This window comes from Barbatula barbatula (genome assembly GCF_947034865.1).
Source record: "Barbatula barbatula genome assembly, chromosome: 16".
NCBI classification, from domain to species: Eukaryota; Metazoa; Chordata; class Actinopteri; order Cypriniformes; family Nemacheilidae; genus Barbatula; species Barbatula barbatula.
The window spans coordinates 20,241,855-20,260,466 of record NC_136779.1 but is presented as its reverse complement, the minus strand read 5'-3'; the positions used below and the strand labels follow the sequence as shown (position 1 = coordinate 20,260,466).

Genomic DNA, 18,612 nt, shown 5'->3' with positions numbered 1-18,612 from the left:
GACAGTTTTTATAAAGCCTGGGAGTATAAACAGCACCGCTCATTGGCTGGTTTTGTGACGTAATTGGTGTGGGTGGGACTGATGCAAGGGTAAACAAATAAGTAACGCCCCCAACATGTGTCTAAATATTATGGTAACTAGTTCAAGCACACTTGTGGACGGATAATAAAGTGCACATTTGTGCTCTTGCCGGCAGGCAGCTGAATATAACGCCCAAGACAAGAAGTTTAAGTAGGTATGTAGTACAATTTGCTTTCAGATTAGGAAATTCACAAATTTTAGATTAGATACTGTCTAGAAATGCTGCCTAAAACAGACACCAAACTGGTTCAGAGATTAAGATGCCCAAAATAGAAAAACAGCTTGGTAGGTGATACTGAGACCATAATGGTCCAACAGTTCTACAGTCAGTTCAACAAAATGCTTTAGCTTTGTGGCTAGCTGAGTAGGTTTTAAGACCATGGTGCCCATAATGCTGTCTTGGTAGGTTTTGACACTATAATGCCCGAAACATCACCTTGGTGTGTAGCACAGCTCATATGGCCAGAAAAGGTGTTTAGTTATGCAGCGGACTGCTGTAGGTTTTAATACTTTGAGGCTGCCCGAATTTGATCTGCACCCTAGGTTTGATCTCAATCGATCTGATGACCTTCATGTTCTCTTTCAGACATGTTACAGATCTGAGATGGCGCTCAGTTGATCAGGAGGTCTTCCAATGTAATACGTTTGTAAAATGATGTCAAACTAATATGTCCGATAAATCGTGTGTGACGACTCAACGTATAAATCATTACTACACATCATTCCACTGCATACTGGGATATGGCAAAATACGTTTTTAAACACTAACTTGTGTTTGTGCATGTTTGTTTTAACAAAAGAAAGTTATGCATTGCATATTTTTAATAACTAAAGCTCTCTTTTGTTACCCAACTTGTTAGATTTCTAATACAATACTCTAAAATGAAATTTACTCCACAATTTGCTTCTTTTCATGCCAACCTAGGTGTATATATCCATCCATTCTTCTAAAAAGGGCTTATCCATTATAAACTGTAAGTAATTCATACGACTCCAAGTGTTTAATACTTTGGGTAAAGACGACGAATATTTTCTAGCTTATGTATTGGGCGTGTCTGAATTTGAACATGAATAGACAAGAGAACTACATCCTTTATGGTGGCACGCCACCTCCACAAATCTTTGAAATATCTGAGATTGTGGTAACTGAAAGATAAAGTAGGTAATACATAAATAAGTAAAGGGAATTTTGCGAAGAGAAGAGCTTGCGTGTAATTTGCAAAGGGAAAATTCCCCCACAAATGACCGGATACCTGTGATAATATTCGTCCCTTGCGAATCGACATCTCTGGGATTTGGCGGGCTCATATATCATTTTTCAAGGTTTATCCACAGAATAATGGAGGCTGTGTTGAAGTGTTTTGATAATATTTCGATAGCTGGGTCATATGCCAACACTGTCGTTTTGTCCGGGAGTCTCCCGTTGTGTTATTTCTCATGGAAACTGTTACATTTGAGACCCGTGATCGCGATGATCTTCTGTTCGGTTTGCTATCGCAGGTTTCAAATCCTGACAGATACGGTCATATATCATTATACACCATACAACTAAAGGCTATACAAACTATACGCAAAGCCTTGCCATCATATCCGGGAAATATGTCCGTAAATTTGAGTAAAATCACAGGCTTCACTTATCCTGTAAGAATGCGTCACATGAAGTACAGATGTGGGGAGGTCATTTCTTAATCACACGAGGTCCCCAGGTAATACCAAACCCGTGCGAAAAAGCCTTTAGCGGTGAAAACAGACAGTTAGTTTTTAGTCAGAGTCATTCAATCTGGTGACATCAACAGCACATAAGAGCAAAAGAAGAAAACAAACGTCCACGTGTCAACATGACTGTATAGGATGTGTGAACGGTTCCTTTAAGCATTGACATGACCTGGGACCCATAGGACCCCCCTACGAATTGATCGTTTTTATTGACAGACAAACAAAAAACAAGCACTCTTTAACTGTTGCTCCATATTAAAATGAGCTGTAATACTTCATGGATTGTTATACGTAGTATGTCATTGTGTTTCCGGTTCAAGCTATCCTCCCATGCAGCTCTCTGAAGGGATGATGTGAGTGGATCTCCTCACACACGTCCTGGTCCAACATGGCAACACTGTCTTTTTTACAGTTTTCTGGGATTTGAATCTATAACTTTCTTATCAGGCCAAAATGTGACATGAATTTTATGTAGTGGAGTTGACAAAGCCTGTCCGTGGAGTTTGTTGTTTCTTATATTTCAGATTATAATCATAAAATGAGCTTCATTGGCCCACTTAGCAACCACTCAGTTCAACATAGCAACCCTGGATTTTGGAAGCAGGGTAAACACAGGAGAAGTAGTTTTGGCAGGGTAAACATTATGCACATTTCCTTAAAAAAGTAATTGTTGAAGTTACTGTTAACATTCTCCAATGTTTTCTCATTATGAAAGTTGTTTAAAGGGAATCTGAAAGGGTGGGAATGTTATGATGACATCATGCTTTTGATTTGTTTTGTCCGGGAAAAGTTACATCTTTCTCAAGAATTAGGTCTAATTTGCAATCACAAAGTTTGGTGGAGGAACTTTATTATGTAACAGCACACTGGGGCCTTCAGGGGTGTGGACCAGGGCCGGGCCAGGGAACGGAAATCCCACGTGAAGTCAGGTGGGTTGGGACCATGGTAGAGACCGAGGGATGAGGAACCAGGGCAACATCACCAGCTCAGAGCTCAGAGACCGGGGATGACTCAGAAGGAAGGAGGAGCTCCGGGGAGTCAAAGGGAACAAGGTCAGGGTGAAACCAGAAGGAGCCCTGTGGTGGCAGAGCAATGACAGATCGCGGATAGGTAGATTTCTCAGTTTTTGTCATTTCCAAACATTGATTTCTCTGGTACGTCTCACAGCTGCATGTTGTGCTGATCCCTTCCAGAGCAGTAGCTATTCTTTTACACAAAGAACAGACACACACGCTCTCTCACACATCTGGATGTCTGTGGACACACACAATAGCAGCAACATGAATCATAAAGTGCACAAAGCTTTGCATACACACAGAACTATTTCATGTTGTTCATTGCTGTAAAAGATCACGGTTTGTCCTTCCGTCTCTGAGGTCGTTCATCAGGGCTGTTCTCTTAATGATGTGAGAGTATCAAACTGGGCTCAAGTCCGACAGAGAGAAGCATTCCGGGAATAAAACCTCCTCCCGTAGTTCCTTGAAACAATCCCCAGGACAAGTGAGTCACATATTTCACACCAGAAATCACATTCCATCTTTTATTTACGGTACATCAGTTCAGTTCATTTTACCGTTATATTATTTCCCCATATCAAGGAAACAATAAGGGCCAAATATGTGACCCTGGACAACAAAACCAGTCAATTTCTCAAAATTGGGTTTTTGACATCACCGGAAATCTGAATAATGAAGCTTTCTACTGATGTATGGGTTGTTAGGATAGGTCAATATATGGATGAGATACAGCAAAAATCTCAATATTGAGAAAATCGCCTTTGAAGTTGTTAGTCAGAGGCGCTGTAGCAGGCCATCGACTCACAAAAATAATCTTCATGGAATATGATCTTTACTTAATATCCTAATGATTTTTGCCATAAAAGAAAAATCGATAATTTTGACCCATACAATGTATTTTTGTTTTTTTCCAAAAAAAAATCCTGTGCTGCTTATGACTGGGTTTGTGATCCAGGGTCTCATATAAGTTAATCAAAGTCAATACTAGTGTAGTAAATTTTATTTCAATGATGTTGCTCATATTTGAACTTTGGCTTAAATTCAATTCAAGTCTTTTATCAGAAAAAGCCAAATGTCCACGGGTGCTTTAACCAACACATGCACTCATACTAGGCGCTCATTATGTCGAATAAAGCAGACCATTATTACGCGGAAAGCAGAATTAACAGTTCATTTGTGTGCTCCACAAGTTTTAGAATAGTGCTATTGAGCTGTCTCTACGTAAAAATCTCAGGACACTGGTAACCGTCTTGTCTTCGTTTCCCCACAATGCATTGGTGGTCCTTATCACGCAAACTTGCAGTGTCAAACATATGATAAATTATTCTAGAAATACCGTAGAGAATTAGTGCTAAAGCGAAGGTCCTGATAGAACACGTGTCATTCATGAACTGAACTGTAGCAGGTCACTTAGGGTCTGTTTCTCTGAAAGTACTTACATTGAGTCGATGCCATTGTCAGTGTGACAAATGTGAGCTCTTGTTTCCTTCTTTTCGAACACAGAGAAACTGTGAGAGTTCAGCACTGGTAAATGGTAAGATTAATACCTGGAACATTGGGCTCTGTCATTTGAACTTTGTTACTTTTTAAGGAAAGAGAAATCGAATCAAGGCAGTTGCTTCACCCAAAAATAATAACTGACATCAAATATTTCTTTCAGTTTTCACTGTTGCACAAATGTTTGGCTGGGTGTTTTTAAAAGTACATATAAAGAAAGTTAATGGGGTATGGGGCTTTGAAATGTCCAAAATGTAAAATGGGCACCATTTTAGTTGTCCACGCAACTTGTCACATATAAGGACAAGAACAGGTCAAAGCCAAACATGTGAGTTTATTGACAATGATGATATAAGCAACAGTTTGAGGTGAGTAATGATAACTTGGAGAGTTCTTTGAATGATGATGATACTGATATAATGTCTCTTTGTATAAAAGATGGACAAACCAGGAGCTGCTGGATAATGGCGTTGGTGCAGACATACAGCCCGTGGAGAACACTGGAGAATACTTGGGGGTAGGTTTGTGGAAACAGGTAAGTAATCCAATAGTGGCTAGTAAAGCAATAAGCCCCAAGAAGCAGTGGCTTACAGTGCATTTTATAACAGCTAAGGGCATTGTGGCACGACTCGAAGCAGAGTTATTCCCTATGCGTACCAAGATTTCATAAAATAAAGTAAGTAAAGCGATATTTGGGCTATGTAGTGCGGTCAGTCATTATAAATGGGAGTAGTTTATAATGGCTTAGAACTCGACTCAACCAATCAGAATCAAGCACCAGAACTGACCGTTTTATGAAGTCAGATGGTGTTGCTGTCTGCGTTGTGTGCTTTTATACCGGTGTGCTGGTGAATGCTAATGTCGTGCGGGTGCGTGGGCTCAGAACTTAGGCGAGTGAGAGCCAACGCCACTAGATGGAAAGCCTACAATCTTTAGCCAAAAAAGCGTACGGCTAAAGCTAACGCCCTGGTTTCAGCGGAATGCAGGACAGGATTCCAGATGCTAGTTTTTTAATGGATGTCAATAAGTTTTGCCATTACGGTTTCTCCTATTGAAAATATTACAGACCCTTTTATCACCCTATAATAAGAGTATCTCTGCTGAGGGCATCCATGTGGGGTGCAGCCTGGTGTGTCTGTGACACTTGTCTTTTAAAATTAAAATATTCGTAACACTTTACCTAAAGAATGTGTGTATAATGCATTATGAACTTAGTTTAATGAATTCATTATGCCTTGTAATGCACTTTAAAATGCATTGTAATGTCTCATGAATAACTGTAACTAAAGTTCATACCTGTATGTTATAACACTTATCAATTGATTGAATTGATCATTTCAAACACTTCTTTACAACAACATTTAACATATTACAACACACATTATGAACAATTAGAATGCATTATACCCTTTATTAACCCTTTATAATGCATTATACCCTTTATTAACCCTTTATAATGCATTATACCCTTTATTAACCCTTTATAATGCATTATACCCTTTATTAACCCTTTATAATGCATTTTACCCTTTATTAACCCTTTATAATGCATTATACACAAAGGCTTTAAGTAGTGTTGCCAATTCTCATTCCTTTTAACTGTAGAGTTGAATTCCTAGCATGTATATTTAATGAGGTATAAAGGTTATCTCAATCAACCTACTTGACAAATGAGATCAAATAAATTATAATTTGTTATATATTTACACTTACGCATTTTGGAGACGCTTTTATCTAAAGCTAGTGCCATGCTCTAACCACTGAGCTACAGGAAAGGACATTTTATATTTTAAAAAATAGGAGTTCATTCTGCAATGCCGAAATTAAAGATTAGGTTGCATGCATATTCATTCAATTGTAGCTTATTATAACTGCTTAAATTTGTTCATAATACATAATACAACCATGCACTAATAATGTTTCATGTCAAACCTGGTGATAACTCTGAATCTGTGGATGCACAAATGAGATTTAAAAGCTACGGCCAGAGAGTGAGTGAATGATGACAGGATTTTTATGTTTTTGTTTCATTGAACTGTTATTGCTAAAGAACTAACACCGTAAGACTATTCCAATGATGGCCAAACAACATCCCATAAGTCATCCATCACCTTAGTAATGGCCAAAGCTTCCTATGACTAATATTCATACATGTTAAGATATTTTCCAATACATGCACGCACGCACGCACACACACAGTTTATTTATATCATAGTATAAATCTATTAAACTCTTAAATACTAAAAAGAATTTCAAACAATAGTTAGAAATATTGTATCTGTGCAATGAACTTGAGAACATCCAGTTTATTTTCCCATGTATGTCGCTTAAGAGTACATCATATTCTACATACAGTGCAGTGTGTTTATTTTTCTCTATGTTGACACCCTGAATACGCCCGAGATACTCTGGCTGTTGATGTAGCTACAAATGACCTGTAGAGGGCAGTATATAAACATCATAAATTTGGCTGATACCTACGGACCCACTGCTTCAAAAGCTGTAGGTGTAATTTGATAATGCTTTAGGATAGGGAATCTATAGCAAATGATGCGGTTGTTCAGGAGAAATACCTAAAATAAATATTCCTGTTCTAAACTAAATTTCAAGAAAGTGACCCATGAAATTTTTTACACATGATATGAATAAACAGAGATTTCGTAAAATTTCCATTTTTTCTGATGCACCCTGGACTATTATACAGGGGCCCCAAACAACGTTACCGGGCACAGTGAGCATTGAGTCAACTTGTACTGTCGAGTGCCAGGCTGGTCTTCGCAACTTCTTATATTTTGTCAAACTAGTATCGTTTTTATATTTATTATATGACAAAGAAATCATCATAGAAATATGCAGAAGCACTTGTTAAGATATAAAAGTTATAAGAAACTTAGGAGAGACTTTACATTATGGAGCATGCAGGAATAGAAACTACAGTTAACATATGAAAACGTTTTAAGTTAAAATGTCACAGAGATTAATAATTATTATTATGGAATAAGTTGAAATAATTTATTAAAATAATTAAAGACAGGCTTAATTAAGTTTGTTGCGAGATTCCAAATAAAGTTTCCTCATGAGAAGGCTAAAGAGTTTTTTTTAGGGATGGGGTAGTAATGTTATGTAACTAGTTATTACTTTAGATAAAAAGTAATTAGACCAGTAACTAGATTATTTTTAAAAGGAGTAATCAGTTATCAGTAATTGAATTACATTGCCAGAGTAACTTGCCCAACACTGGGCTGCAGCCACTGACTTAGCCTTTCCCCAGCTCTCTGCCTCAGGTCACGCCGACGCCGGGCACAAGTGTATTAAGTGGGGACACTGGAAGGGATAGATTGTACCGACTCTGGGAGTTCTAATGGCTCTTAGGGTTCCAACAATTCAGAATCATAGTCCAAAGAATTCTCCTATTCTGGTGAAGTGAACGTGCAAAACATCCTCTTGCAGAAGTGCGCCTGGTGCTAGTAGCCGGTCCCAGTCGCAGAAGGGGTAGACAACACACAGTGGACAAACCGTTCCCGAGCCTGGACAAGACAAGGGAATAACTAAGTGCAAAATAATTACAAGACAAGGTACTAGACTTGGCAGCCAACAGCGGTAAAAACTCCAAGACAGGAGAAACAAAGGAAATATAAGGAGAGGCAAATGAGAGCACAAACATGGAGCAGCCGAGGTGAGAGAGAAGCCCAGGCGAAGAGAGGAAAACAATAATGAGCAAATGAACAAAGTAACGAGGGGGCAGGGTTGTACACGCTGACTCCAGACACATGGGGAGCTGTCAAAACAATGGCACGTGAACGAAACAAACAGGGGACAGGACAGACGAAAAAGGTAAGTGCTAAACCCGAGACCTGACAGGTGGTGTCGCAACAATCTTTAGAGACTTTCTTACTGTAACTCAGAGAACTGAGCGTACATTTAAATCATAGAAGTGCTTGCGTTGAACATAATTGTTACAAACAAAAGTAAAAAACCATTGCTTACTCATACATTGGCTACTGTGTATAGACCCCCTGGGTCCTACACTGATTATCTGATAGAGTTTGCAGACTTCTTATCGAACCTATTGGTTAAAGCAACAACGAGCCATTAAAAATAATTGTCTAAAATTATTTTAGTGGTAGGAAAACTCTTATCTGGACGAATTTTACTGCCTCTGCCACCTAAGTAGCCCTCTATCAGCTGAAATCACACTTGTAACTTTGGTACGTGGGTAGGCTCACAAGCCCCGCCCATCACATGCTTTACGACATACGTCATGATTTACTCATTGTTAGATGTTGACTTCACCCAGACTATAAGACGAAACGATCTAGTTCAATGAAAGTCTTCAAACCATCACCATGGCAGAGCCAGCAAAAAAAACAAAGAGGAAAACAGAGTGTGGTCAATATCTTACAGACTTACACTCGATGAGGTGAGCTGCCAGAGTAAACGGGTTGCAAAAGATTACTACCAAACCACAATTCATTTTTTATATTTAAAAGTTGCTGATTCCTTGGTTCATGCACGTAGACTAATGTTATCGGTATCTATAGTTCTACCTGAAAGACTCAGGAACATTTAGACAATGAACATTTATTAAACAACTGATCAGCGACAAGGTTCGAATATACTACATAAATGAAGTAATTTGGCAAAGGCCCTTTCCGTAGCTCCCATCCAGAGGGTCAAGAATTCCTGCACTTCCTGCCTGAAAATTATGGCAGGGTTGCAGCCAGTCCCCATGGGGTTAATGGACAGGGACCATCCTGGTGGTGGTGGGGAGGATGGGGCTGAATGTCTCCTGCTTCAACTGCGAACGCAAACAGAGGGTATATGTAGACGTTAGATGGTTATTGGTTATGTGATGATTGGTTAGGTCTATGCGTAGTGAGTGGTGCAAAATTGATTTTCCTAGCAGAAGCTTACATTTCTACCAGAAAGACTCGGGAGGCAAAATATTTGCAATGAACATTTATAAAACAACTGATCAGCGACAAAGTTCGAATATGGTAGATATAAAGTTCTTTGGCATACGCCCAGTCCATAGCTTGCATCCAGAAGGTCAAGAATTCCTGCACTTCCTGCCTGAAGATGAAGGCAGGGCCGCAGCCAACCCCTAAGAATGATCAAGGACTTGCCTCTGGAGCGGGGCATACCCCAAAAGAATTGAAGGAAGAAATTTCTACTCACCGTTTGAAGTTTCTTGAGGTTCTTGAATAACAAGATTAGAATAAAATTGTTAGTTAGATATCCAACGTAACATCCACCGAACCGTAATTGAAGCTTGTATTATAGTCATACACTAGTGAACCTTTGTTGTGTGGAAACATTGTGGAAGTGGGAGGTTGTGAGGGAGCAAAGAGCCATAAAGGTTGGTTGGTTGGTTACTAGTAGGGGACTATTCTGAATAACCCTTAGGAATTTTGACTGTGATAGGCTGTGATTTGGGACTAGAGCCTGGAAAGGCCACAACATGTAGACGAGACCTCGATAGGCCACAACATGAAGACAAGGCCGCGATAGGCCACAACATGTAGACAAGGCCCAGATAGGCCACAACATAAAGACGAGACCTCGATAGGCCACAACATGTAGACAAGGCCGCGATAGGCCACAACATGTAGACAAGGCCCAGATAGGCCACAACATAAAGACGAGACCTCGATAGGCCACAACATGAAGACAAGGCCGCGATAGGCCACAACATGTAGACAAGGCCCAGATAGGCCACAACATAAAGACGAGACCTCGATAGGCCACAACATGTAGAAGAGGTCCCGATAGGCCACAACATAGAGACAAGGCCTCGATAGGCCGCAACATAGTTTTTTGAGTGTTTGAGGTAGAGTGAGAAAACATTGGAGGAAAACTAGATCTGGTGGCGGGTGAAGGATCGAAATGTTTTGAATCTGAATTGAATTCCCCTGGGTGCATAGTCGTAAAAAGCTGTAAGAAATCTAGCCTCTAACAGGGTATTGATGTACGTATTGGTACAGGCGAATTCCACCTTCTGAGTACGAGTTGGTTAAAACTCATATTAATCAGTTAGGTGATGCTAAAATAATCAGAGAGAGTTGTAGCTCCTATGCATCCCCGATTGTCTTTGTTAAAAAGACAAAGAACTCCATAGGAGCATAGACTACCATCAACTTAATTCAAAGACTAGTAAGGAGGCCTTTCCGTTGCCAAGTATTGAGGAAACCTTGGATTCATTGACAGGGGCTTGCTGGTTTTCAGCTTTAGATCTTACCAGCAGATATAACCAAGTCCCTGTCTCTGAATTCGACCGGGCAAAGACCGCATTTGGTACGCCATTCAGTTTTTTAGAGTGGAATAGAATGTTTGTGTTACGCCCCAAGCACATTTCAACGCTTTATAGAGCTACTCTTTGGGGACCAGAGACATGAATCAACTGGCTGCACTTAATAGTCTGTAGTCTGGGAATCTGATGGGAATGATTTTTTTACTTACGTGTATATTATTTGGTTAATTTAGCTTTTCTTTAGTTTTGATTTAAGCTGAATTTATTTAATTTCATTTTAATTTGTTTGATGTTATGTGGTAAGTTATATTGGTTTACCCCTCTTGTTTAGAATGGGCCCATTTTTACCTTTATTAGCTCTGTGTTTGTTCATTTGATTGGTCTGTACTTGCTTGTCAGTTTGCCCCTTTGTTTCATGGTATGTTACTTTTATTTTGTTACAACAAATGTATGTTTGAGACAAATAAAAGTCCATTATTTTCATAATAAAGCTGGCCATAACTTTCCTTGGCCTTTCCGGTCCCTCACAGAAGTATACTAATAGCAAACTTAAATAAACTTATTTTTGATAAGCGTTGCGATATATATTTCGTTTACTTTTCAGTTACACTGTTTTAAATCTATTGTATATCTGCATTTGATGTTTCTTTATTAAACAGTTGCAGCTGCATTACACCTCTATTGATTTCCATAACTCATGTTCAAGGGACAGAACAGAAACTGGAAAATTTTGATGCTTGACATGTTTCACTTTCACTTTCGTTTTTCCATACATGCAAAGTCAACGAGTGATTTACAAGAAAACGAATCTTACCTTTCATCAGTGCTCCTGTCCTTTTGCGCGGTGCTAAGGTTGGATAAAGTCACTGCACAGGCTTTAAGCAGAAGCTGAAGATCAGTGTCAAGAGCAGACATCAGTTAATGTAAGTAACATTTTAGTTTTATTACTTTTTCACCTATATATGAGACAGTTTATTAAAATTAAAAACAACTTTTAATTGTACAAAGCAATTTTAAAAAGTTGTGATTTCTTCCCTTATAATAATATGCGTGATACTCATACTCATGGAGGTTGTATTTTATGCACCTTTTTACAACATCTTTACAAAATGATTACACAAATTAATTCAATAAACTGGCGATGGAGGGAAAAAGCTACCGTACATGAGAAGTATGCAATAATAATAACATTATATGCACTTGGAGTTATTTACACTGATTTGTATTTGTGGTTCTGAAACAAACAGATAATAAACATATATTATAGTGAACTTTAGCAGGAACCGTATTAATATACGACATTTCACGTGAACAGTGACAGCTGTAATTAAATATTGCAGTCATCGACGCACACAACATTTAGAGGACAAAGAACTGTATAGTATTTAAATACTTCCCATTTGGCCAAATAATGTTAATTATATATTTAATCAATGAATGTTAGTTTTAGTTTCTGAATTTTTATGTTTTGTTTCTTCAAGTTTAACTGGGATTCATCAGCCTGTTGTCACTGAGAATATGCCAAGGTCCAGAAGAAACACGAGCAGCAAAAAACTAAAAGGCAAAGCGAATCCAAAATCCAAAACACAAATGGACTACAGCAAGGAGAGTGATGGGAACACAGCAAGTATTGCAAGTTATATTAAAAAGAACATGAGCAGTAAAATTAAAGACCCACCCAATGCAAATCTACCCATCTTTAAACTCCATCTGGATGACACATGGCAGAACCGTGATGGATACTGCAGAAGAGTCACATTTGGTAAAGACAACGCAAGGAAGAACAAGACCATTATGATGATTGGAGCCACAGGTGCAGGAAAATCCACTTTAATCAACAGTATGATCAACTTCATTCTGGGTGTGAAATGGGAAGATGACTTCCGCTTTATATTAATAGATGAAGGGAAGCAGAAATCCCAGGCTGAAAGTCAGACGTCGGCCATCACGGCGTATAAAATTAATTACATGAATAGTTTCCAGGTCCCATATAGTCTGACCATTGTGGACACACCAGGCTTCGGAGATACCAGAGGAATTTCACAGGACCAGAAAATCACAAAGCAGATTCATGAGTTCTTTTCTCAACCCGGAGGAATCGATCACATTGATGCTGTGTGTTTTGTAGTACAAGCCTCACTGGCCCGTTTGACGCATACACAGAAATACATCTTTGACTCAATCCTTTCCATATTCGGGAAGGATATTGCTGAAAACATCCTTATGCTGGTCACATTTGCCGATGGGAGCAGACCTCCTGTTCTTGAGGCGATCAAAGTTTCCCAGGTGCCGTGTTCCACTGATAAGTCTGGAGAGCCACTTGCTTTCAGATTTAATAACTCTGCATTGTTTATTTCTAATAATAAACCTGAGAAAGCTGAGGAGGAGGATTTTGGAGACTTTGATCAAATATTCTGGAAGTTGGGAATTTCTAGCTTGAGAAACTTTTTTACATCTCTTGAGCAGATGAAAACAAAGAGCTTGTCTTTGACACAGGAGGTCCTTAAAGAGCGGCAACAGCTAGAATTGCTTGTGGAAGGTCTCCAGCCCCAGATCAATGCTGGCCTTACAAAACTGGATGAAATACAGAAGACCAATGCCGTTTTGGAACAGCACAAGGCTGAAATGGATGCAAACAAGGACTTTGAATATGAAATAGAAGTAACTGTTCCAAAACAAGTCAAGAATAAACATGGCTCATTCCTGACCAACTGCCAAATATGTCATTATACATGTCATGATAGCTGTGTTTATGCAGATGACAAGGACAAACACAAGTGCGGAGCCATGGAAGATGGAAGGTGTAAGGTCTGTCCTGGAAAGTGTGTTTGGAATGTTCACTTTAATCAAGCATATAAATGGCACTATGTCACAGAGAAGAAAAAAGAAACATATAAAGAGTTAAAACAGCGATATGAGGAAGCACATGGAGAAGTCATGTCAAAAGAACAGATCTTCGCAAAGCTTGAAAAGGAGTTTGAAGATGTGCAGATCATTGTGTTCCAACTCATTGAAGATTCCCAAAAGTCCTTGGAGCGACTGCAAGAAATTGCGCTCAAACCGAACCCTCTCTCCGCACCTGACTATATAGACCTGATGATTGAAGCTGAGAAACAAGAAGCCAAGCCTGGATTTCAAGATCGGATCCAGTCTTTAATGAAAGTCAGGAAGAAGGCAGAGATGATGAGTAAAGTTTCCACTGGTGAAGTGCTTCCAGAGGGTTGGACAAAGCATGCACAGGAGAAAGAGAAAAGCTCAGGCAGGTCTTACAATCCCATGGCCCTGTTCCATCGTGTGGCATATTATGTTGAGGAGAAAGTGAATGAGTGGAAAAAGTCTTGATTTAATGGAACTACAATTTTCAATGCACTGTACTAAAGTAAAATGTAATGACATTATACCATAAAGTAGTAGTATAGCAAAGATGTGCTGTGCGTCGTGAAATGATCATAACAGTTTATTTAATGATTTTAAATTTGTTTTAGAATTGTGATACTTTCATTGTAGATGGAAGTATGCATGATGTTGGATGTTTTTCTAGTAGATACTGTATCAAATGCAAATAGTGATTAAAGTAAATGGTGTGTGTTGTATCTATAGCCAATCAAAACATATGAAATGTTTCCTTATTTTCTTTCCCTTTCATCGATTTTAATAATAAACTTTCATTAAAGTTTAGACAAAAGTGCCTCCTACTAAATTTCATGCAAACTGGGCAGAATTTTAAGAAATCTAATTCCCATTTGGGTAAATATGAAAACGGACAGTCCTGTATATTCTGAGATTTCTTTAATGTGACACAGTTGCATACTTTTTATAAGTTTACATGCCGATTAAAAGTTTAAGCAAATGTACAACAGCAAAAACTGGTTATGTAGTTAAATAAATAATGCTAGCATAGGTTGCTCTCGCATTGGCTTTAAACGTGATGTTGCATATTCAAAATGTTTACTGTTTAATGTAACTATAAACTCAAGATTTAACTTCATTGTGTTTGCACAATGGATGAAAGGAGATTATCTGCTGTATGTAGTGATATTTGCTTTTCAAATGTTGTGTACAGCACATCTGTGGTTAACAACAGCCTTAAATAAAATAACCGCTCATCCTTGACAATGGGACGTATTAAACTGTGGTCATGGAACTTTTTATTTGCAAAAACCAAATCAAGCAGTTCAACGTTTATTCGTAAGGACAGAAAAGACAGTGGTTATTATTATATATATATATTATTATAACAGTGTGTTGTTAAAACTATCAGACATATGTAGTCGCTTTAGACTAGCGAAAGAATGATCCTGATACTTATATGAACCCCTATGATCGTAAAAACAAGACGTTTGGTCTAATGATTACTCTAATATGTCCAGTATTTGGCCCATTCTCTTCTTTTTTTATTCTGCTTTCTTATGTGAACAACTTGTGTGTTGCCTTCTGTCATGTAATCAAGAATTTATCACTTTCCATTTCACTGTTTCACATGTTAATGTTTTAACCTGTCCGCATCGCCGGCACTCAACGCAGTGATAACAGGGATTCTGGTTGACTACTGTACCAAGTTTCGTGTCAATAAGCGAAAGTTTGGGGAAGATACAGCATCAAATCCCTTTTGGTGTGCTCGCTGTCCAATTCGCTGACACGCTATATGAGAACAGGTTGGACAATCAAAAAGGATAATTTAGTCAGCAGGGTCTCTAGATTTTGTGCAAATCAGACAAACCATCTAGGAGGAGTTTGAAAAAAAGTATGTTTTTCAAAATCATTCAAAACGGCGCTTACATTCTCATGATGAAAAATGTGCATTAGAATCCTCTGCTGTAGCCATGTTTCTGTTAGATGTGTCTTCAAAGCTTTGTCGACAGTCAGTAGCTTGAAGAAGGAGCTCCTTGTCAGAAGAAAACACCTTCCCTTTCTGTCGATCTCTCGACGTTGTGTCGAACCGACAGATGGGGTTCGCCCTTGAGAACCTATCATCTTCTGACTATTTTGAAAAGGCCAATGAAATTGGCTAATGAAATTTGCATGCCAGGCTCCGCCCCCGGATATCCGGGTATAAAAGGGGAGCCGGCGTGCTCATTCACCTTTTGTTCTTCGGAGCCTTCGCATCGAATGACTTTCAAAGCTGATAGCTTGACGTGGTGCAGCGGATTGTCCCTTCCAGTGATCATCCTCCCCCGGCGTTTCAGAAGTTCCAGAGGTGTTCGAAAAAGAGATAATTTCTAAAAGAGCAAATTTCTTCAGCGTGGCATGTCCCGATGCTCTCGTGGTTGCGACTCCCTTATCGAGGAGGGGGGCGGGCTCGATGTCTGCGTCAGGTGTTTGGGGATCCAACACGCTGAGGCAGCTTTCGTGGAGTCATCCTGCCCATCCAGACGTCGAGATGTCAGCCATGCTCTCTCGGGCCGCCGCGAGCATCGGGCTGCAGTGCACCGCACTGCCCACGCCCCAGTGCTCGCGGCTGGATAACTGGTACATCGGGTCTGAGCGCGACTCCAAGGTCCATGAGGAGATCAGCAAGACCTGGAGCGCCCCCTTTTCAGCTCACTCCCGTCAAACTGACTCTCTCGCCCTCTCTTCCCTCAATGGTGGGGCAGCTAGAGGCTATGTCGATGTCCCCCAGGTGGAACGTGCAGTCGCGGTGCACCTGTGCCCGCAGACGGCGGCCACGTGGAGGTCTCGACCTAGACTCCCGTCTAAGCCGTGTAGGGTTTCGGAATCACTGGTGTTGAAATCCTACAACTCCGCTGGACAAGCTGCCTCAGCGCTTCATGCCATGGCCATCCTGCAGGTCCATCAGGCCAAGGCACTGAAAGAGCTCCACGAGGGTAAGACCGACCCAAAGATCATGCAGGAGCTCAACACTGCCACCGACCTTGCCCTCCGGGCGACTAAGGTGACGGCGCAGGATTTGGGTCGGATGATGTCCACACTAGTGGTCCATGAGAGGCACCTCTAGCTAAACCTTGAGCAGATGCGGGAAGCCGAGAAGGTTCGCTTTCTTGATGCTCCCGTCTCGCAAGGAGGGCTGTTTGGTGACACTGTCGAGGACTTCTCTCAGCAGTTTTCGGCAGTGCAGAAAGTCCCTCAGGGAGAGAGGTGTGCGGGTACTCAACTATCTCGACGACCGGCTTATCTTGGCTCACTTGCGAGATCTGTTGTGTACGCACAGGGATATGGTGCTCCGGCACCTGGACCATTTGGGGATACGGGTCAACCGAGAAATGAGCCAGCTCTCCCCCGCGCAGAGCTCCTTTTTACTCTGTATGGAACTCAACTCTGTCTCCATGATGGCGCAGCTCATTTCAGAACGCGCACAGTCAGTGCTGAACTGCCTGAACTTCTTCAGGCGGCAACCAGCGGTCCCCCTGAAACTTTTTCAGAGGCTCCTGGGACACGTGGCGTCCTCGGCTGGGTAATTCCCCTCAGGTTGATGCACATGAGACCGCTTCATCACTGGCTACAGAGACGAGTTCCCTGGAGAGCGTGGCACACAGGCAGGAGGCGGATCGTCATTACGCTTCTCTGCCGTCGTATCCTAACCACGTGGTCATCAGTGACCTTCTTACGGACTGGCGTCCCCCTGGGGCAGGTCCCGAGGCACGTCCTGGTAACAACAGACGCCTCCCTACAGGGTTGGGGTGCGGTGTGCAATGGGCACGCAGTGTCGGGCCGCTTGACGGGGGCCCACCTGTGCTGGCATATCAACTGCCTAGAGTTGCTAGCTGATCTGCTTGCATTGAAGGGACTACGGTCCCTCGTGCAGGGCCAGCACGTACTGGTTCGATCAGACAGCACAACTGCCTTAGCGTATCTCAACCATCAGGGTGGCATTCGCTCACGGCAGTTAACGCAACTTGCCCGACGCCTCCTCTTGTGGAGTCAACAGGTGACGAAGTCTCTGCATGCCACTAACATACCGGGCAACCTGAACCAGACAGCCGATGCGCTCTCTCTTCAGTCGATGCCCCGTGGAGAGTGGCGACTCCACCCCCGTGCAATCCAGCTCATTTGGGTGCAGTTCGGGCGTGCACAGATCAACCTCACTGGACAACACCCATTGCCCGCTGTGGTACTCCCTATCTGAGGGCCCCCTCGGCACGGATGCCCTAGCGCACAGCTGGCCACGGGACAAGTGGAAGTACGCCTTCCCCCCAGTGAGCCTCATTGCACAGGTCCTGTGCAAGATCAGGGAAGAGGAGCATCAAGCAGTACTAGTTGCACCTTACTGGCCCAACCGGACTTGGTTCTATGCTTCTGTCGACAACTCCCCCCTGGCCAATTCCCCTGACGAAGGACCTTCTCTCACAGGGGTTGGAGAGTAATCTCTCCCCTTCCACACTGAAAGTGTATGCAGCCGCTATCGCCGCTCATCACGAGCCAGTTGCTGGAAAACCTCTAGGGCAGCATGACCGGATCATCAGGTTCCTCAGGGGCGCGAGGAGGCTTAACCCACCTCGCCCGCGCTCTGTACCCTCTTGGGACCTCAATGTGGTCCTGGCGGGCCTTCAGGCAAGGTCTCCATTGTTCTTCTGGTTTTATTCTGTCTCAGTTCTGTTTATTCATGTCATTCCAGACAAACTGGATGATGATGAGATCAGGTCTCTGTGTGGAGCATTGGCTGTTGTAAACAATACATACATTACAACAAAAACGCAACTCAACGGCATTCTTCAGAGATCCTTATGTCTGTGCGAATACAACCTGGCAAATAGCTTGAGGGAAAACTTATTCTGCAAACGAAACTCAATTTTACTCAATCAACTTTATTATAACACAGCTAAGTAAACTCACACCCATGTTTACCTAGTCAAAACAATTTTAACTATTGTTTTAATACAAAGCTATAGAGCCTGCAGACTCTACAAGCCTTACACACTCTTTTAAAAAATATTTTCTATGTTGTGAGGTAGGCTGGACGAGGGATTCAAGGAGGAGATCGGTAGCATAAGAGGACGAGCGACCGGACCCTCAGCTGAGCGAGGACCAGAACTGGAGTTTATGTTGTGGTTTTATGTGGTTATATTTGTATGGCCTGCAGTCGACCGTATCGGA

At 41.3% G+C, this 18,612-nt stretch overlaps 1 protein-coding gene across 1 annotated transcript; it reads left to right on the top strand.

The window, feature by feature from the left end:
- The first annotated feature begins 11,401 nt into the window (after positions 1 to 11,401).
- On the top strand, positions 11,402 to 14,687 carry LOC306905309 (uncharacterized protein). The gene is made up of 2 exons (XM_079475816.1): positions 11,402 to 11,483; positions 12,042 to 14,687. Exon 2 carries the CDS (start codon positions 12,079 to 12,081, stop codon positions 13,900 to 13,902), a length of 1,824 nt encoding a protein of 607 aa, XP_079331942.1. The 5' UTR covers positions 11,402 to 11,483; positions 12,042 to 12,078; the 3' UTR covers positions 13,903 to 14,687.
- The last annotated feature ends 3,925 nt before the right edge of the window (positions 14,688 to 18,612 follow it).

Bases quoted from the DNA above. Each gene is read 5' to 3' on its own strand.
- LOC306905309 (XM_079475816.1), top strand. From the start codon at position 12,079: ATGCCAAGGTCCAGAAGAAACACGAGCAGCAAAAAACTAAAAGGCAAA.